This window comes from Sardina pilchardus, chromosome 15 (assembly GCF_963854185.1).
Source record: "Sardina pilchardus chromosome 15, fSarPil1.1, whole genome shotgun sequence".
NCBI lineage: Eukaryota > Metazoa > Chordata > Actinopteri > Clupeiformes > Clupeidae > Sardina > Sardina pilchardus.
Genome location: NC_085008.1, coordinates 6818324 through 6839810, shown reverse-complemented (window position 1 = coordinate 6839810; position 21487 = coordinate 6818324). Strand labels below are relative to the sequence as shown.

The 21487-nt window shown below is 41.9% G+C and overlaps 1 protein-coding gene across 3 annotated transcripts; it reads left to right on the top strand.

The window, feature by feature from the left end:
* Nucleotides 1-3229: 3229 nt before the first annotated feature.
* On the top strand, nt 3230-18810 carry fam102bb (family with sequence similarity 102 member Bb). Of its 3 annotated transcripts, none has more exons than XM_062556070.1 (11): nt 3231-3753; nt 9803-9923; nt 10070-10099; nt 10218-10334; nt 10435-10481; nt 13112-13215; nt 14139-14234; nt 15517-15670; nt 15887-16023; nt 16276-16345; nt 16672-18810. In XM_062556070.1, exons 1-11 carry the CDS (start codon nt 3620-3622, stop codon nt 16712-16714), a joined length of 1053 nt encoding a protein of 350 aa, XP_062412054.1. In that variant the 5' UTR covers nt 3231-3619; the 3' UTR covers nt 16715-18810. The 3 variants fall into 3 exon arrangements, with proteins under 3 accessions (XP_062412055.1, XP_062412054.1, XP_062412053.1); XM_062556069.1 differs by having other exon boundaries at nt 16669-18810; XM_062556071.1 differs by lacking the exon at nt 14139-14234 and having other exon boundaries at nt 3230-3753; nt 16669-18810.
* Nucleotides 18811-21487: the final 2677 nt, after the last annotated feature.

Here is a 21487-nt window from a genome sequence, read left to right as displayed (position 1 = left end):
TACATTTAACCCAATTTAACCAAATTAGTGAACACACAAATATTATATATACACTGACTATAGCATTGATCAAATAATAATCAAATACAAAAGGTATTCTTACCACAGCATCCACAGTAGCCAAAATCACAAATGTAAATGTGTAGATTCTTGACAAAAACCTGAGAATGCTGTATGTTTGACATCACCATGGAAATTTCGGAATCTTGAAATTACCTCAAAAGTTCAGATGTGATGTCATAATCTCCAGGCAGAATCTGAGGTTCACAGGCCACTGTGGCCTTGGTGCCCTGCATGACTGCTTCTACTTCTACCCCTTCTTTCCATATTCTGCTTAGTATCTGACAGAGGCAGCGATTTAAATTTAATTCAAATGATTTTAGCATGACATAAATCTCTCATTATAGCCTATAGGACACTGACTGGATCTGCTTCGTGGTATTTTAATTCAGTGATCAAATACATCCCCAACCACACGCTGCAGTCTTTTGATGAGTGTCTGTTGTGTCTACCAGCTATAGGTCAAATTCCAAACGCCATGTTGGTGAAATGAGTTGTCCATCTGCGTTCCTGTAATAGTTTTGGATCTGAAGTCATATCTGTTCAACATGCACTGCAACATGCAGTCGATTAAGCACTTCTTGGATTATGATTGGTTTAATATAGTATTGTTTATTTTCATTAGGCCATTGATTGAATGGATCTTTATTTATTATTGCTATTCTCATTAATATAGCCATTGTTATGACTGATTGAATGGACATTATTATTTATTTGCTATTTATTTCCTTTATTTTCATTGTTCATTTTCATTAGATTATTGTTTGAATTGACATTGTTTATTATTGGTATTCTCCCTATCCCTTTTTAGCCGATCTGCTAAAAAATCACTGCTCAGAAATACAACAACAGCAATGAATGATCTTTAAAGATATATGTAAAAAGCAAAAATGATTCAAAATATTATGAAAACAGTGAAAATAAATCCAATAAAAATTTGCCATACGAGAGCAACGCATCTGGCCAGCGTCCCCATTAGTAGGTACCTCTATGTACTCATGATGGAATTCCTAAACTTAGCATACTCCCAGAGGCTGTCAGGGTCATCATACACATATAATTTGGTGCAGTTCAGAACATCTTGGCCAAAGATTAGGGTGATTAAAGCAGAATGTTTTAATTTTTTACTTGGGTGGTGCAAATCACAAATGATTGGTTATGGGCTAGGTCGATGCAGGCCCTTGAGACCAATATGCCTGAACATTTCTGGGGCCCAGTGCAGAGGGGTAGTGCATGGCCCCGGGGACCAAATGCTTATTTTCAATAAAAGTCTAGTGGAGCTACATGGGGTTACAAGTTTCATGTGCCCTTGTGTTTTGGTGTCCCAGGCAAAAATTGGCTGAAAAAAGAAACAAAACAATTTTGACAACTCCTATGATCGCTACGCCAGCTACGATAATGGCAGTCGTAATAAATGTGTTAAGGCAACTGAAATAACAATAATACATTTGTTTCAGTCAACATTTCAGTTTCCAGGTTCCTCAGGCATTTGAACTTTCCCCCCGTCTTTCCAAGTTGATATTTTCCCGTAAAATAGTCTGTATTTTAATGCTCTCATAACATTAGCCCTACTGTACCATTGAACCTGTCAGTCTCTGTACTGTTGTCCAGTTGCTACCCCCTTGCCCTGATTAGATATGCAAAGAAAGAATCTGCTCCTTTCACAGAGGCTGTTGTCTGTGTTGGTGTGTGGGTACCGAACAACAAAATTGAAAAATCATCTCCTTTTCTTTTCAGAGACTGAGTTAGGGGGAGAGCAGGGTCAATTGAAACACTTTTCAGTTAAACGTCTTTTTCAAAACAGGTGAAGGGGATACAAATAATTTTGTCCTATGATCAAGAACTCACATATGTCTTCTCTTAGTAACCAGTGTAATTTCATTTACACCTTGAGTGATCGTGTTGTTTTTTAACTTTGAACTTAAGTTGTCGTTTGTTTCAATTGACCCGCCCAGTCGGGTCAATTGAAACACATGTGCGGGACGAATGAAACAGCATATTGTAAACAGAAACCATTCACTTTACTCTAGTTTTTATGAAACATACCTAACAACATACTTCTGTACTTGTCATGGTTAAAATTTCACCTGATTCTTAAAAATATAAGTAGGTCAAAAAAAATATTTTTCCATGTGCGTCAATGTCGAGATACACATTTTGATTAAACTCACATTTCTTCATTTTATACCATGCTGATGACTACATTTCCATCTAATTTACTTATTTCCCGTTGTAAGCCCTGTTGAGGTATTCACAATTGATCTTCCTGTTTTATTTTGAAAATTTTTTTTTTTTTTGCATTGATAGTGCAGGACGATTGAAACAACTGTTTCAATCGTCCCGACAGTGCTAACTGACACTTAAACATATTTTGCTTCTAAACCTCAAAATGCTGACATTTAACACTTTCAGACATGTTTAAGTAATGATTCATCTCTCGTATGGTCATGTGATCATTGCATGAAACAATAAACACGAGTTGTGATCACAAAAAAATTACCGCACGTAAGATTTTACTTGCCGGTGTCAAAAATAGGTTTGCGGGGATAACGTTGGAATTCGATGACGTCATGACACGAGATTTTCCGTGGTTGGTAAGTCTTGTGTATTGAACATACTGACGACATATGACATTTCAGATGTGCATGGTTTTCGAGGAAATCGCTGTGTTACTTTCGTCCCGCGTTTCAATTGACCCGGCTCTCCCCTACATGTCAAAAATTCCTTTGCAACTCAAAATCAGGCATGAAAGTAAACTTAATTAGCTGATCCTATAGAATTAGGCTATGGATAATAAAATATGGGATTTCTCAATCATCATATTCAAAAACCTGTAAAGTTTGGTGTTAAATGTGGTGAAATATTTATATTTTAATGTGATGAAATGTTGAAATCATATCTCCTATTCAACATACAGAATTACAGATTTAAAAAATCCCTATGCAACTCAAAATCTGGCAAATCTGAATTAGTTGATCCTATGTGGATGGTTAACATGGGATTTCCAAATCCGGGTCATTCTGGTCCAAATGAATCGTTTTGAATAACTGGGTACTGGGCGAAACGGGCGAATCCGACTGTAGCGAACATTGCCAGTCTCACTTGCGTTTCCCCTTGTGTCCACTAGGTTCGAAATGCTCATGTACAGACTCATGTACACACCAGTCTGTGGTACACATAAACACACACAGTGCGTCGCTGTGCAGAGTGGGAGGACAGACTTGTGCCCTGAAGTCGTCGTGGCTACATCGCTGAATTCGTCACAAGGACAGGTTTACATTTTCGGAACCGATGACCACCAGATTACGGTTAAAGCGGCTTTTTGGTCGCCAGCGGTAACATGTTATGTCCTGTTTTAAGTGTTTGCCTGCGATGAGGGGGAACTTGTGTGAGATTTCAGCAGTCGCTAGCTAACTGGGCTAGTGGACTAGCCACGCAGCATCATCCGTCCCTATCACAATGTAGCAGCGATGGTTTGGTGAAGATTTTTGGCGCCGTACCACCGAATTGCAGTCAGAAGGATTCGTACCGACAGCGGGAGAACAGTGAGGCCGAAATCATGATGAAGAAAAAGAAATTCAAGTTTAAAGTGGACTTTGAGCTGGATGAGCTGTCCTCGGTTCCCTTCGTCAACGGTGTGCTTTTCTGTAAAGTCCGACTGCTGGACGGCGGCTTCTCCGAAGAATCCTCGCGGTGAGATTGGACTTTCTGTGCTGTAACGTTAGCTTTAGGTTGTCTACAACAACATATATTTAGACATTAGTTTTTAATCAATAAGAGGTCATTCAAAGAGGGTTTTTTGGCAATCCTGTCTATTGAAAAAATGAGTCACAGCTGGGAGGAGTTGAAAATCGGCTGCTGCTTGAACAGCTGATATCGTTTTCTGCTGATTTCTTTAGGGCAGACTGTCAGATACGTAAGGCTACGACGAACGATTTAGCTTTTTATTCGATACATTTTTATGCATAGACGATGATTTGCTGTAATGCTATCTCTAATATATCCTCACGTACAGCCATATGCTGTTTATGTGGTAGTTGGGCTCGCACACACTCGCACCCCCAAAGATGTTTTGTTTTTTTTCTGGGCTGTTATTCAATTTCGTTTTATTGGAGAATGGCAGATAGGCATAGGGGTATCGCATGCAGGTACGCCCCCTCACGGAGCACAACAGCCCATAGGGTCTGTGCCTGCATTCTTCCACTGTATGCTAGGGAGATGCAGCAACGCATGGGTGCGTGCAGTTGTGAAAGAACGAAAGAGTGGTGTATGTAGTTTTGAACCTCTGTGGCATGTTGTTTATTTATTGACCAGGTTCAGACATGAGGCTTGTGAAGACCCGAATAACTCTGTTAAATTAATATTTGCGGTGTCAATAACCTGACTTTGATTGATTTGATTTGTGCTGCTCTAAAGTGCACCGTGTTTGTTTCGAGTCACTCACAATCTGTTCTCAATGTTAAACACGCTTATGATTTAATATTCTCTTAGCTTGCACTGTAGTGCTGTTATTGGTCAGCTGGACTTAATATGGTTCCAGTCAGAGTGAGTAAGCAGAAAACTCTGGAAAGAGAAAGAAAAGTTTGTCAAGAAAATGAAGACAAGTCTCCTCCCCTTCAGACCCAGCATGCTGCCTAGTGCATGTTTTGCAGTTTTAACAGAGTAGAACAGAAGCACTATCCATCAGAATGATCTCATATAAGCCTAGTTGTCTGGAAGAATCTTAGACATTAATTAGACACACACACACACACACACACACACACACACACATTCAGTTGCACATCAAACACCCTGTGCAAGAAGTAGATTGTTGTTCAGAACAGCAGGGCAGAGAAAGTAGTGAAAGCTCTCCCTTTGGGACGCCCTTACAGTACACAAACGCACACCCTCTACGCCCACCCAGACGCACATGCACAATAGTTTAGTGATGAGTCAGTGGGATCCTCCTTGGGTTTTGTTGCTGGAGCTGGAGGCAGATGATGTCATAATTGGGCCAGTTACCATGGTTGTGAAATGAGATTCCCAGATATCTCTGATGGAGGCCGATGGAGACCTCATCCGTTAGCAGTGATTTCATCCTGAGCTTGCCCTCTGTGGTCTGCCGCAGAGAAGTTTCTGGCTCCTTGCAATATGTGCAAGTCTCTAGTAAACACATCGTAATGTCTCTTTTTAACTGCATACGTTGACATGAATTTGAATGTCTGATGTGAAAATGGGGGAAGAGTAAATGAGGAAGAGTATTTATTATCTATGTATTACTTATTTTATCTACTCTACTCTATAATGAGCCCAGTTCTTGAGTGCACCTGAAATTCGACCTGAAAATGACAATAAAGGAACTGTATCTTTTCTTCAAGTCCCAATATCTTTGCTATTGTTTGATTGATTGAATTGGCTATCACTTTGATGATGATTTTTTCAATCATTAATTGGAAGGTAGAGCTCATTCAGGTCTGGTCTAGGGTGAGGAGGTGCTTAGGAACATGATGGACACTCATTCATTATTCTTTTTTTATCGCTCCTGGGTGCTCGACTGGAGCCCTGCAGACAGCGAGAGAGACCGTGACCTTTAAAGGCCTCCCTGCTCTGGCACTCCACGTTTGAGTGGCCCAGCTGGAGATTGCTCCTGACCTGTGGTCACTTCAGGGCCCGCTGCACATTGGTCCTCCGCTTGCAGTCTGCTATTGATGCACCCTGCGTGGGATATTTTCAGTTCACTCTTCTGGGGGCTCTCGCAGTGTGTGTGGGCGCGAGTGCGAGTGTGTGTGTGTGTGTGTGTGTGTGTGTGCACGGTTGCGTGTGTGTTATTTGTGCAGGCAACTCCACTTTCAAAGCTCTAAATATAGTGTTGCCGTGGAAACAGGATGCCTACTGCGTTGGGCCAGAGATGGTTGGGGACGTCTGTGCTCACCAGTAGCTGAAGGCAGCGACATGAGGCGAGATGGGACTTGCTTTAAGCCATTTATCTCACCCTAGATGTTGCACTTATGTGCAAATATTGCTCTACACTGACCCATTCACACACACACAAACAGAGAGAGAGTCGACAGTGGAAGTATGTGTCATATCTGCAGTGCGGTCGGTAAGGGGTTGTTTGGACGTGTGGTTTAAAGGTGCCGGCTCAGAGCAGAATGCTGCAATTCATGTCACCACCGGCTGCATGAAGTCTGTCTCAAAGCTCACCAACAATGTGCCACTTGTGGCACAGCCACAGAGAGAACTCTGTCTGTCACAGCTTTTTCTTTTTCTCTGCACCCTCTACCCAACCGCTCAAGCCGCCCTCTTGTCACTCAGCGCAGTGCAACTGGGTTGTCTTCAAGGGAAAATAGCAGATGTTGTTTCCTGTTAAATGACCTGTAAAAGTAGACTGTGTGTGTGTGTGTGTGTGCGCGCGTCAGCTCTCTGTGCATGAGCGTGCGGGCGAGATGAGAGTAATCCACAATTTTTTACCCTGCTCGTTTCTCGATCGAGGTCACCATGGCAACGGGTAGCCTACATAGTGCGAGCTTTTTTTCTTTATTTTTTTTTTTATAGTCGCCCATCCTGGATGTTGATTATCTGTGGCGGTTCAGGTTTTTTCCCTTTCTCCTTCCCTTGCTAGTGGCGTGCTGTGCTTGGGTGCTATAATGAATAAAATGAAGTCTTTAGCTTGAACACTTTTTGAGATAATGACATCTGAACTTTGCTGCAGATTTAGATGAGGGCGCCAATGTGCCAAAAATCAGAAGGGGGGTACCATGTTCAAAAATGTTTTTCTCTGGATGTATTAGGTATACCAATCTAATATTTTGGCTAAGTTAGTTTAAATGGTTACTCTTTAGATGGTAAAAGTTTGAAGCAAATCTGAGATGGTCAAGCAGAAATTTTCTCTAAAATCCGTTGAATTGAGGTGGAATGACCCCACTGCACACTCACCCATCGTGCTGGATGCCCTCACCAGTGCAAGGAAAAGGGCGGCTCCTTGTCTCGGTGTCGGGCCACGGAGAGGTCAGATGAGGTCCAGCCGAGTGTGTAAAGGGCCTTCCCTGTGAGTCACATGACCCAGCACGGGATGCAGGGAAGCAGAAATGCACAGATGCTTTGGCAGATAAGTGAAAGCCCCCAGCTCTCTGTATCAGAAGGTGCAGTCCAGGCCTCTAGTGGATCTCCCATAGTAGATTGTGTGTCATGAGCCAGCACAGATATCCGACCAACCATGGCTAAGGACACCTCGCTGTGCTATAATATAACGGTCTTCTGTGCTGATGAGAAGGCTAGAAATGGAACATGTGCAGTGGGTTGTAACCATCTTCCACATCCAGGCTTGGGGAAATCTCAACAATCAGTAATTGAGATCACACCCCCACTGTGATTTCTTCTGATTTAGTTCTCTGAGAAGAAGGTCATGTGCCTCTCACATAATTTCATACAGTGATGCACAGGAAAATGTTGTACATGGGATGGTTATGGCTGGGTGGGCCTCACGTTGTCCTGGTCTCACACGCTAAATACAATGGCTAAAGAAAATGGCTTAATTAAACGACTAAATAAACCAACTGCCCTCTGTTGTAGTCAGACATCACAGCTTACGCGGCGACCCAGAAGTATGTGTATTTACCCCCCTCTCCTATCAGACCAGGTCCTCACACAGCTTCTCTCATCCGCTCCACACTCCCTCTCCCTACATGACCATCGGCCACGGTGCCTGATGGGTAGTCTGGACCCCAGCTGGTGCAGGGTACTCTACTGGCCTCTCTCCCATGTGAGCCCAGGCTTCCACCCCCACACGCGCCCCCCCTCCCTCCCCTGCATGGGTTTGTGAATAAGGCCGGTGTGGGAGGAACGGCGCTCATGAAGACGCAAGAGCGAGGATTGGAGTTTAATTTAAAAAGATTTGAAGACAATACTCTCTTCTGCTCCACCCTCTAGGCAGAGGATGAGTCAATGAGAATGTTTGCGTGTCTGTAGGATGAGCTGGTTTAGCAACCACAGAATAATTTAATTAAAATAAAAGCAGGTTTGCGTCAGCCTTTAGAAATAATTGGAGATGAGATACTATGAGGACTATTTGCGTAGTAGAAAGTGCATTATTGCAGGCTACCGAGAGGTCTGCTTTTCACCTAATGGAGGTGGTGCAGGTGCACTGTCAAATGGGGGCAACACAAATGACTTCACTGGGCTGTGTGAAAAGAGATTCCTTTCATAGACATGGGGAAGACCAGATCTATCCAAAAGTGAAGTGAGCAGAAAACCCACTCAGCCTCCCCTACATGCTCACACATCCTCTCCTCACTTCTCTCAACACCTTTGCTCTCTCACTTCCGCCATCTCACAGGCACACCTGAATGAACACACCTGTTCATTCATTAAATCTATTCAAATAAATCCCCCTAGCTTTTGTATGAGTTGAACCATACGAGTTCACTCTAAGTCTACAGCAGAATAGAGCACTGTGTGTACCTCTACTGTTGACATGGATGGTCTCACGTTCTTGCTTTGTAGGATTGTTGGAGTGCTTAACCTAAAATGTGGTTCAGCACTAAAGTCTATTATAAAGGCCTTCAAAAGTGCATTGTGGCTTTGTGTTTGTTTCACTGCACAGGAGACCACTTACAGTACATGCAGTGTACCTGTGACCTACTGTTACCCACAGCCCGTTGAGTTCTATATACTTTGGATTTGTAGGTGCTGAAAACAAACCTGATGATTGTTACGAAACCATTAATAGAGACAGTAGTGTGTCAGATATGACACCAAAGCTTGTTCACAGTCCAGTTTCTCGCTCACATTTCCTGTGAACAAAAATAAAATGTGCACACATACGCACGCACATATTCTCATAATGAGTATGAGTGTGTTTATAGACAGATAGATAAGTACGGTAGATAGCCAGAGACCATATTTCCTCTATCCTGAAGGTTAAGATAGAATACAAATGAGTTAAATGGCCATCTGAGCTCTCTTGCTCTGTGCAGCACTCATCATGTTCCACTGACATTTCAGATCAGCCCGTGCTGATAGTGTTTCCATGGAAATGAGAGTTCTTGGAACTTCTTCAAAAGTCAGAGTTGTGAGATAGTCCCCCGGCAGACCTTTTCGTGCGTATGAGTGCTGGAGTGAAATATTGTGTGTGTGTGTGTGTGTGTGTGTGTGTGTGTGTTTGCTTATAGTTTGCTCTGGTTTTGTTACTCAGAAGGGTTGATTTGTGCGTGAGACTGTAGCGGTTTGTTTCATTAATCTCATGACTGAGCCTCGGAAAATCCGATTTGACAAGACTCTTGTCTGTATGCAGAAGTGTGTGTGTGTGTGTGTATCTGTGTGTGTCTGTATCTGTGTGTGTTCATGAATTTGTGTGTTTTTTCATTCAATGCAATCACCTGGTAGGATTTGATTTGCTGGAGGCGGAATGGGATTAAAATGAGAAATGTGTATTATGTCATTCATGGAGCAGCAGTAGTGATTGCTTATGAGTGGTCTGAGTTCTCTCCATGAGATTTTTGGCAGTTTTTGCCAGTAGAATGATTTGTGTGCCAGGGGTCAGCCTTTTGATCATAATGCACATGCCAAGCTTTCATCTCAAGATGCTTTTCATATCTTTGCACACCTGTATGTTGTACTGCACACCGTATAACGTAGCACCGGGAGCATTGTACAGGAAATTGTGAATGTGTGTGTCTGTCTCTGTGTTTACATTGAAGACATGTCATTAACTTGTTCTTTGTTCTTTGTGTGTGTGTGTGTGTGTGTGTGTGTATTTCAGGGAAACGGTGCATGCTAACTGTGTACGCTGGAAGAAGAAGTTCACCTTCCCTTGTAAAATGAGTGCCAGTGCCAGTACCGGGATGTTGGACCCTTGTGTCTGTCGAGTTTCTGTCAGGAAGGTGCGAGAGACACACACACATACACACACAATACACACACACACACACACACACACACACACACACACACACACACACACACACACGTCATCCATACTCTGTGCTTTATTACTGTTAATGAATGTCTGTCTGTTTTTCTCCCACAGGAGCTGAAAGGGGGGAAGACCTATGCAAAGGTACTATCAGAAGTGTTTCCTCCCATGTCAGTTTGACATTGACGTCTCTGTTGTAAATGGGTTGTAAATGCTGCGTGATAAATGCCAAGCTTTCTTCCTCTTTCATCTTCTGCTTCAGTTGGGATTTGCGGACCTGAATCTAGCTGAGTTTGCCGGCTCGGGCAGCACGAAGCGCAGGTGTCTGTTGGAAGGCTACGACACCAAAAACACACGGCAGGACAACTCCATCCTGAAGGTGTGCCCCAAAGTCTTTAACAGTTAACACATTTAATTGTGTGATTAATGATCACATTGAATGAACTGGAGTGTCTGTGTTGGTGTGTTTCCTCTCTCAGGTGACCATTGGCACTCAGCTGATGTCTGGAGATCCCTGTTTTAAAACGTGAGTTCTATCCCTGTATGTCTGTATGGCCCTCTGTAATGCATCAGTGTTCAGTGCCCTTATTTTGCCATAAGTCTAAACCACAAGATGGACATGGCCTATTACAGCCAGTGTTGTATAAAGTATCCGAGACCCACACTTAAGCAGAAGTATATTATATTTGATCAGAAAATGGCCTAAGTAAGGGTAAAATTAATCTAGAAGCTTACCACTTAAGCAGTTAAGTATCTATTATTTACAGTACTTATGTAAGTAGTCCATTATAGAACAAGCTTAAGTACTGAAAGTAGAAGTACAAAGTTCCAGTAAAACCTTTCGAGGTGGGGTGACAACCCACTCCCCTCACTATACTTATTATGAAAAAAGCCTGGGTACCGGGGGCGCTGTGGCGCAGCAGGCTACAGCGCTCGTACATATACGGGCCCGAGTGCCCACAGGGACCTGTGTTTGAATCCGGCCTGCGGTCATATCCAGATCCCACCCCACCTCTCTCTCCCACTTGTTTCCTGTCTATCTCTGCACTTTCCTATCACAATAAAGGCAAATAGGACAAAAAATATACTTAAAAAAAAAAAAAAAGGGTAGCCTACCTACACTTACACAATGTCATTTTTCACCATGTCATTCTTCACTGCTGCCTCCTTTATGCTTGTCCTTCCAACATATTTAGAAAGGCAGATACACACTTTGAAAGCCGAATAGTGGGCTATTTATAATGAAAAGCAAACTGTTGGAATTTTTTTATATAGGCCTCGGTATGCTATGTCTTGAGTGTATTTGCTAGGCCTTGACTCTTGTCTGCATTCATTGCTGTGTCGTGTGGTGACGTCAGTTCAGCAAATATCAAATATACTGAATAGAAACTGGCTTTTGTTTTCATTTGCACATTATTTTAGCCTATACTTTGTATTGCTGGATCCTTGCTGAAGTGTTCAGCAGGGACCTCAGAACTTGAGAGTAATCTGTGTTTTCTGCCAAGGAGCAGCTCAATGCAATTTGCATATTATATCTGTGAAGGTTCACACACCACCTGCACACACATTCACTGACGAGCTGCTTGGTTGTATGTATGTGTGTGGGTTTGACACAGCAGTGGTCTCCTACGCATGACTGATTGTAAGTGGGTCATTCCACGCCAAATCAACCAGAGCCCACGCACTTGCGTCTCAAAAAAATCTGAAAAAAATACCATGTGTGCCTATGTTACCCAGGAGACACTCTGTAAAATGTTTTTGTGCTAAGATCAATACTTTTCAAGTAACAGCCAGTTTTACAGGGGGAGGGGGGTGTCAAATTTGTTCTACCTCTTTTTTTTGTCAAAGTTCACAAGCTCATTGCTCAAGAACTAGAATCTGTAGGAGGCTAGGGCAGAAACACCATCAAGTATCATGATCAGGCTGAACGGGTGGATGTGATTTTTGCTGGTGTCCTTGGTCAAGGTTTACGGGAGTACCTTCTAGTTCAGGAATTGGAGAACTACATTTTTGTACCTGATCAGCAACCCTGAGAATGTGTGATGTGTGAGCGTTCCAGTCCCACTTTCCAATTAATAATAGTTCATTAATACATAGTAGTGTGTGATATTAAGTTCTTTTAACTCTGACTCTTGTGACTCCAGCTGTGTTTCTATCCATGCTGTGTTTCCAAGCACATCCATGTAAATTGCAATGAAGGAAAGGCAAACCTGTGCTCATTTTTATTAGCCTGGCTCTGCCTTCCCACGTACTGTACTGTACTTCAGTTCAGTTCTCATTTCTCTTCATACGTAGTCTGGTTCTGCAGTATATTTGCTGGTTTTCTCAAGACAAAAATGAGCAGGTCCAATCAGTGAACAGAGGGAGTAGCTGAGATAGATGATGTTGAGGTCGTTCGCTAGTCACGACCAAACGTTAGCAATTGGTTATGGCAGATCTGAGTGGCTCTGGGCGGATCCAATAGTTTTAAACATCAACAGAGTATCTACATTCAAGGAAGTTCACGCTTGGCAATGAAAAGTGTCCAGACTCTCTGTACATTACAAATGTACGAGAGTATGGTAGGGCTAGGCTAAATTTCCATCAGCTGTGGGAAGCAAATGAAAAAATAAATAGCTGTGGGATCAGAACTCAAACAGGAGCACAGAGTAAAATCATAATATGGTTTTGTTTTTTGCAATTAAAATATTTGTATTAACCTGTTTATTCTGCACGAATCAGGATTTAATCCAGCCTTCAAAGATTTGTATGCAAATCCCAAACATTTCCATGTTTTTTTGTGTTCAAATATTAAAAATTTGCATCGCACTCGGCAGGACACCTGGCTTATGATGGGGCATTATATTACACTGCTCTACTAAAGCCATCTCTCATGTCACCATACATCACCTTATTTCTTGGCCAGGAGATATCCTAGAATTGCATGCAAAGTAGAAGCTGAGAGATGTATGATCCATTGAGCAAATGCAAAAAGGCTCAATTAAATGAGAGGACGGCAGCTCTAAGAAGGGCTCAGAATCATGGCTCAGAATTTGCTTTCTTTACGTGATGTTTTCAAGTCTCTCATCAACTACTAACAACTTAATTCCTTGCATAATACTGCAAACAGATCCCATGGTGACTATAGTTCAATATAACAATGTTTATCCCTTGCAGGCCACCATCCACAGCCACAGTAGTAGGTATTCAAGGAGACGGAGAGCGCCTCCTGGAGGAGAGAAGAGGAGGTGACAATCAGAAGCCTTACTTGGCCATCACAGGTAAGACTTCAAAGTCTGTCTGTTCCCCTTATGGCTGTGACTCACCACCCTAATCCAGTTTGTTTGTCGCTGCATCTCTCTGTCTCTTTCTCTCTCTCTCTCTCTCTCTCTCTCTCTCTGTCTCTCTCTCTCTCTCTCTCTCTCTCTCTCTCTCTCATGTCTCTCTTTCCTGAGGGCTCTGAGACATCTTGCTGCAATATATAATTCAACTAGGCAGTTCGCTGCTATAGCAACCTTTGATTACAGCATGCATTGTATTTCCTTCACATACACTAAAATTGACCCACAAAAGTGACTTAACACACACACACACACACACACACACACACACACACACACACACACACACACACACACACGTACAGCACACTGATGGGCTTGATGTAGCTTTCCCCCAGCACTAGCCTAAAGCCTAAAGATTCACAGTTACAGCCAAAAATTGTGTTACGATTGAATGATTATCTTCGATGCATCCAAGCTTCACATACTGTACATGAACGAGAGAGGGGGAAAAAAACATGACATAGCTTTAAAACTTAAAGGTGCGGTCAGCAATTGTGCATGATGTTGCAGTTGTCTTATGCTTATGTTTATATTTAAATTTCTTTGCAAATGATTTTGTCCAAAACAACATACATTATCCTTTAATCAGGGACTAAACGGAACACACTAGAGAGGTAGCTCATCCTTTATGATGCATACGATCGCTGACTGCACCTTTAACTAAAACAAGCTGCGCACCTCAAGATACTTGAGGTAATATAGCTGTGTATGTTTATGGTGGAGTTCAGTTTTAAGTACAATGCATGGTCATTTGTATTGTGTGTGGATCCATTTGGATGTAATGCCCTTAGATTCATACATTTTACGTAGTTGCAGCAGTCGCAATGGCTGACAGTAGCTCTCCCCCTCCCTTGTCTCAGAGGCTGCAGGCAGGTGTACCTCTCTCCCAGAGGAACTGGGGGCCTGTGGCCACTCTCGGACCTCCAGCTACGCCAGTCAGCAGTCCAGAGTATCAGGTAGAGGTCCCACACACACACGCACTCTCACGCGCACACACACACACACAGGGAGAGAGCGAGCCATACATGCTCACATAACCGCAGAATCAGTCGCCTGGTCTAATACCTCTTTGTCTAATACTGATGTAATGTCCGTGCAAGTGCTCTTGTTTTTCCGTCTCAGTGGCTGCAATGCTGTGCTGTGTGCCTGTATGCTTAGCTGTGCTGCACTGCTTTCCGCTACTCTGTGCAATTCTAGCCTATACTGTGCGTAAGCACAAATATATACGTAGCTGTGTGTATGTGTCTAGCTCCTACTGCAGTTCCTGCAGCCTGCCATGTAAGGCTTTGAAAGAAACATTTTCTCACAGATCAAATATCAAGACAGATCTGATTGAAGGCTTGGCTGCACTCCTAATTGAATTTCTGTTTCCTGCCCACTACTCAATGTGGTTTTCGGCATCGTTGACAGATTTGATTAGGAAGACTTAGGTTTTTTTTTTTTTTTTTTTAAAGGGCTTAGCAGTGAAGATGTGAGATCTGTGCCTTAAAGATCAATCTAGTATGACTGGCCAACAGTTGAGAAGGACTTCATCATTATGCCTCAATCGGTTATGCTCTTAAAAATGAAAAACTCTGCACCATTGTGTACGTGTTAGTGTTAGTGTCTATGAAAGGTGCTGCTTATTTCTGTAATTTGTGTGTGTGTGTGTGTGTGTGTGTGTGTGTGTGTGTGTGTGTGTATGTGTGTTAATTTGGGTGGAGGGATGTTTGTTTGTATTTGGGTAGTTGGTTGGTGACCTCATTTGACTATAAAATAATTTATCACGCTCTAAATCTCAAATGTAGGTCACAGTCATTCGAAAACATGGAATAGGGCCTGTATCCTTCTGTCGCTCTCACTCCCCATACTCCTATGATGTTTATTCACCTCATGTTTTGTATACTAAACAGCTCTCACCTCACGTGGTGCTCATAACCTGGAGATTTGAATATAGAGTAGTGTGACGTGTGTACATGTCTTTTTATGGTGGAACGTGAATGTTTGGCTGTAGTGCTCAGTCTCTTATTTTGACCTCTATGTGAGAAAGGTTATAGTGCAAGTCTGTGTAGTATACAAACTTGTCTAGTTTACAACAAACATGTTTCTCTTTGGTGTTTGTGTGGTATTGCAGAAATGCTATAGGCCTGCACAAGGCTTTGTGTATAGTGTCTGGTGATTGTTTTTCTCTGGCTGTGTGTGGAGTAGAGTATGGCTGCGTGTCTTTGGGGATATTACAGTGGTGTTGTCTGCGTGTAGGGTACAGCACAGGACACTCTCGCTCCTCGTCCGTGTCCGAGACGTCCCATCGCAGGAACACCTCTGTGGGCAGCGCTTCCACGGGGATCGCCAGTATTCCTGAACCTAGCGAACCGGCCCAGCAGCCAGGCACTCCAGACCGCGGTGCCAACAGGTGTGTGTGTGTGTGTGTGTGTGTGTGTGTGTGTGTGTGAATTGATACTTTGTATTCAATGAAGTGGTATCATACTTGGTGGTAACTGAAGAGAAATGTACAGTGATACTGTCATACTGTATGTTAACTTTTGTATTTTTGTGTTTTTTTTATGTGTGTATATTGTGTGTGTGTGTGTGTGTGTGTGTGTGTGTGTGTGTGTGTGTGTGTATACAGGCATCCAATGAAGCAGGATTCCATGGAGTCTCAGATGAAGAGGATGGATGCCACACGAGTAGATGCAGACGACGTGGTAGAAAAGATCCTCCAGAGTCAGGACTTCACTCCCAGCATGCTCGACTCCAGCACAGAGGGTAACTATGGCAACCAAAAGTCCTTCAGACCAGAATCTGACAATTACTGCTATCGTTGTATCCATAACATCATGAATTCTCATATTTTCAACTCACATTCTCCTGTTTGCATCATTTGTTATTTGTTGTAATGAAGTTAAACAGAATGTAGAGAAACAAATCAAATTATTCTAGTCTTGACAGACCATTTCTTTCCATACACATTATAAATCTGTGTGTGTGTGTGTGTGTGTGTGTGTGTGTGTGTTTCAGAGGAGGGGCTGCGCTTGTTTGTGGGACCTGGTGGAAGCACGGCACTTGGCAGCCATCACTTACCTGCCAGGTGAGAATTGTTGTGAAAATATGATGTGTGTGCAGGGTGGCAATATTCTCATGATCTACTGTAGCCTCAGTCGTGTGTGACCTTGAGATGTCTGTGTAGGTTATTCATGGGTCGGGCGCTATGACGTTTCGTTTTCACCTTGTAGTGTGTGTGTGTGTGTGTGTGTGTGTGTGTGTGTGTGTGTGTGTGTGTGTGTGTGTGTGTGTGTGTGTGTGTGTGTGTGTGTGTGTGTGTGTGTGTGTGTGTGTGTGTGTGTGTGTGTGTGTGTGTGTGTGTGTGTGTGTGTGTGTGGTTAACCATGGCAAACTCGTATGTTTTTCTAGCAGGGTTGGAGCTGGATCTTATGAGCAGGTGGTCATGAAGCGTTAGCGCCGAACTGCACCAGGCAGAGAAGCAGCACCTACCAGAATCTGGACCGGGAAGGGGAGAGGAGAGGGGACGTCGACACTGGTTTAATGGGACTAACAATCTCTTTGCATTCCAGTCGCACAACACCACCCAATATTATCATTACCAATGATCAAATTAATTTGAGGTTTTCAGAGACAAGAATGGTGCGAATGAACTGGCCAGTGGGATGTTTTGGGAGGAATAACACTAATGAACAGACCGATAGAGCTGGAAAAGAATGTCTGCGTGATGAGAAACGATAAGCTGTAGCTTAAAGCATAGGAATCTTCTGTCTATTCACTAAAGCCATAAGTGATGTGTTTAGTGGGACATTGTGTGTGTGTGTGTGTGTATATGTATGTGTGTGTGTGTGTGTATGTATGTATGTGTGTGTGTGTGTGTGTTATGCGTGTATGGTTCTCAGGAACGTTGAGCAACATGACAGGGGCTACCACAGCTGGCCTGTGGGAAGCCAAATTAAGGATGTGAGGGACTTTCTAGATGAACCCATAGTGATAGTAAGTAGGTTCTCTAAGAGGACATGGTGTTCCAGAATATTCTTTGACTGGGAACTGGACTCCCCTCTTGGGAAAGAGCATAATGCTGTCCTGTTCTCAGGGTCGGCGATTGCATTTCTGTGTAGCTGGTTATAATATGTATTCTGATACTGTGATATCTTTGAATGGGTGCCAGGTATCGATCAGGTTTTGGACAGGATTGTGTGTCCTTTTCCTCTTCTTTGAACAACACGGTTGTGCACAGTGGAAAGGTGGAAAGCTTTGACCATGCTGGAAGTATATTCCAGTGCAGTTAACCTCTCTGTGGATTTTAAAAGACAAATTACACTGACACCATACACGATACAGTATATCACACACTACTAAAAAGTACAATGTCTGTACCAGTGATTTTTACTTGTGATGTTATGCTTGGTGTTAATATCTCAATGAAAAAAAGAAAAAACAACAACAAAAGATTCCTGTGTATTTTGAAGTTAGTAAAAAGTAAACATCTCAAGATTGTCAGTTAGTATCTGCACAAGTATCACCAGTGTTGTGTTTTATAACCTTAACTGTGAACTCATCCATAGCGTGTGGGTGTGTGTGTGTGTGTGTGTACTGTCTAGTGTGTATGTGCTATATATATGTATGCTCTCCTCGTAAGCCATGCCCTAAGCAATGAAGTGTTCATTCGCTTTGAAAGCCTGTTTAGCCAGACTCTTGTGCTTCTGTTGTCTGCTCGTGATTTTTACTTCTGTCGAGCCGAACTACCCTCTGTGGTGAATGAGTCATGGTGGTAGAAGCATCCCCCTCAGCCCTGACAGCTGAGCAGGCATTTATAAGGCTGTGTAGTGCTGACACGTCAGCCTACTTCAGAGCCCTGAAGAGAAGCATCATATTGACACTCAGTGGTACCAAACATTGTTAAAGCAGATGTTTTTAAGTTGTATTGTTTCTTGAAGTTGGGTTATGCATCTAGGGGGAAACATGAACATGGTAAGGTTGAGAGAACAATGACACATTTTTCATTGAGTTTTCTGTCGCTATATATGCAGACTGCCCTTTTTCAGTTTGTCGCTTCAGAGATTTTCGCTGAATCTGAATTTTAATGTTTACTCTTTAGTTTACATTTTTAATCTATACTGTTTGATGTAGCCATACCAATGCCTATAGAAATGCTGAAACAGAAACAATATTCTTAAGAGACAGTTAAATCTCCCCACAGCATCTCTGGCCTGAAGTCTTGCCTTGTCTTATCTGTATGGATGTGCTTTACAGATGGACTGACAATGCAAAGCAAGTGCCCTCTAGTGTTGTCATGTGGAATTGCTTGTGGATGGGATTAGAAAAGCCTGGCGACAGACAGAAAGATGGTGGAGGCATTACTAGCGCACATGTTTTCTGTATTACTTCTGTGAAGCGTTGTGCCAATGTCGGTGTGTCGTCCCTCCTGTGGTGTGGCTTCTGACCGCTGAGCCCCTGCTCTTTTGACTGGACCCCACCGCTGCAACCCCAAATGTACTGTATGTCTGAGTGCAACCACATATTGTCCATTAAAACGTGTGCATCCTCAAACCAACATCCGCTGTCATTTGTACAGTAGCACGTTATGAATAATTGCTGAGAGGCTTCATAAACTGCTTTTTGGTCTGGTTTTCATGTCATTAAGGGATGGAGACGAACAATGGAGATTAGAAAGAGATTTCGAAGTGAAATCATGACCATGTACTTAGTTGGATTACAGTGCAACAAACTATATTTATATGTCTAGTTATGTTATATGTAAAGAACATGTCAAAGTGCAAGTGACTTGTTGAACAGTTAAGATCAGATCCAGTAAGAGCTGTCCCTGTGCATTCCATATCCGAGGCACAACCAGAACAAGTTGGAATGAAAATAAGACTTAATCTAAGTTTGGTTTGGTATGGTATGGTATTTCTGAATGTATAGGCTATGTGTGTTCGTTCCAATCGCTCCAAGGTCCACATCAGAAATTAATGCAATACTTGCATTAATCCATTCCAGTCCAATCCATGGATAAATGATATATAAACCAAAGGATATTGTTATATAAGTATAACAATAACTACCACATTTCAAGAAAAAACTCAACTTTCCCTGCATGTCTATATGGGTAAACCCAACCTCATCTACCAGCGATTTGGATTTCACCCTGCAGCTCAGGCTAGATACCTGAGCATCTGTCTCTCCTACTTCATGTCCGCGTTTGCTGGATCCAGTCACAAACTATCTTATCCAAAAGGCACATCCGGATCGTTGGTCTGATTGGTTGAAGGACTTTCCAAATGCGCACAAATTCTATGATAATCTGAGATTATTACCAGTATTGTGTCTGCCCTGCACACATGGGTCACAAAACCTGGATGCCATAGCATGCCTTATAGGCCTGTCAGCTTGCATTGCATGTCAAGCTAACAAAGTAACCCTGTTATACAGTTGGTTGCATTTTAGATTGAAAACTCTAATCTCGATTGTTGTTTCTAACTATTATCTTATTGTTTCTATTTCTGTTACTATTAAATGCGCTATATTATTATAAATACTTAGGCCTTGCTTGCTTAGTTTACAGTATTTTTACACAGGTATTGGGAGCACAAAATTGTACTCGCTCCAGGGTAAAGGACAATTATTATTATTATCATTATTATTATTATTATTATTATCATCATTCTTACAGTTTTTTCTGATTGGTTAAGCACTTTTTTGTAACTATTGGCTATTTTTGCAAAACTCTACACACAAATAGCAAAATCTTTCACCAAATTATCAAACATTGTAATTCTCTTGCAAAAGCAAACACAGCTTGATTAACTCTTCACACCTTTGTAAAATTGGTGTTTCTGTATCAATCAGTAAACACAAGCCATCATCTACTAAGCACACATTGTGTCAACTACACACTGATGGTATGAATACAAGACACATCTGGCTTTTGCTTTCTCTGTGCACAAGGTAGGCTACAGTATGTCAGTTTGAGGTCATACTACAGTTTTTCTCAAATGCTAAAACACATTTCACAAACGTTTCCTCCATGTTCCCCAATGTCTAAACACAATACCCTTTTCTAAAGCTACATAAGCACAACCACACCTTTTCACTTCAAAACTCAAACTTTCACACCAAAAGAGCAGCTCGAAGCTTTCAAAAATGTAAACACTATACACATCATTACACACTACAGCAAAACGATTGAAAACACAATGCTCAATTTGTGAGAAGGTTCTTTGTGTCATAACTGCCAATGCATATTTTTAAAAAAACTTTAGATTAACAGATCTTCTTAGATCTCTGCAGAGGATTAGGCATTTGAACAGTTCTTTTCCAAAATGCTATATCCACCATTTTACTAATGAATTTTCATAAATATATATTAAAAATTTAGTTTTTCAAGTAATCTCAGTGAAACTGTATTGGGTTATGTTTAGTTACAGTAATTTATCTTTACTCAATAAAAACAAAGCAACTGCATTTCTATTACCTGAAACACACAATTACTGTAAATACAACATGATTTGTTACAGTACAGTAATGTCTATAAAATGGATTTATCGCATTTTGAAGAAGAGCTCTTCATTTAGAGTTGTGAGTTTCATATGAAGAGTACAGAAAATTATCCAAGTACACTACTGTAACACAACTCAATGCAAAAAACAGAATCTATTGCACACAACAGTACTCTCGAAAACGTGATCAGGGTGTGAAGTTCTTTTACATGTATTTTCTTCATTCACACCACACACACACACACACCACAGTCACTGTGCACATTAGCAACAAGTGTCTTCATTTTTGAGTCGTTGTGTGTAATGAATGACGCCAGGTGTGTTCATTGTGCTGTGTGCTGACTGTGGCAAGCATTTTGCATCACATGAGCTTTCATTTGAGAATATGTTTTGCAACATGTGTTTTAGCAAGGAAAAATGTGCTTAGATTTATGAGAACGGAGGATTGTGTTTTGTGATTGTTTCTTCATGTGAAATGTGTTTATGGTATTGAAAAATTGTGGCTAGATTTAGTAAACGTGTTTAGACAACTGGTAATTTGGTTTAGAGGATTGGCTTTTGTGTTTTAGCGTTTGAGAAAAACTGTAATAGTCATAGTAATTTCACTGAGACAAAAAAAAATCTGTCTACATCATGACATCCCTCTGGGTACGGCCACACAATTTCATCTACAGTACATTGCATGCAATGTCCTCCTGTCCAAGGCACCAGGCTCCTTGTCCTTGTCG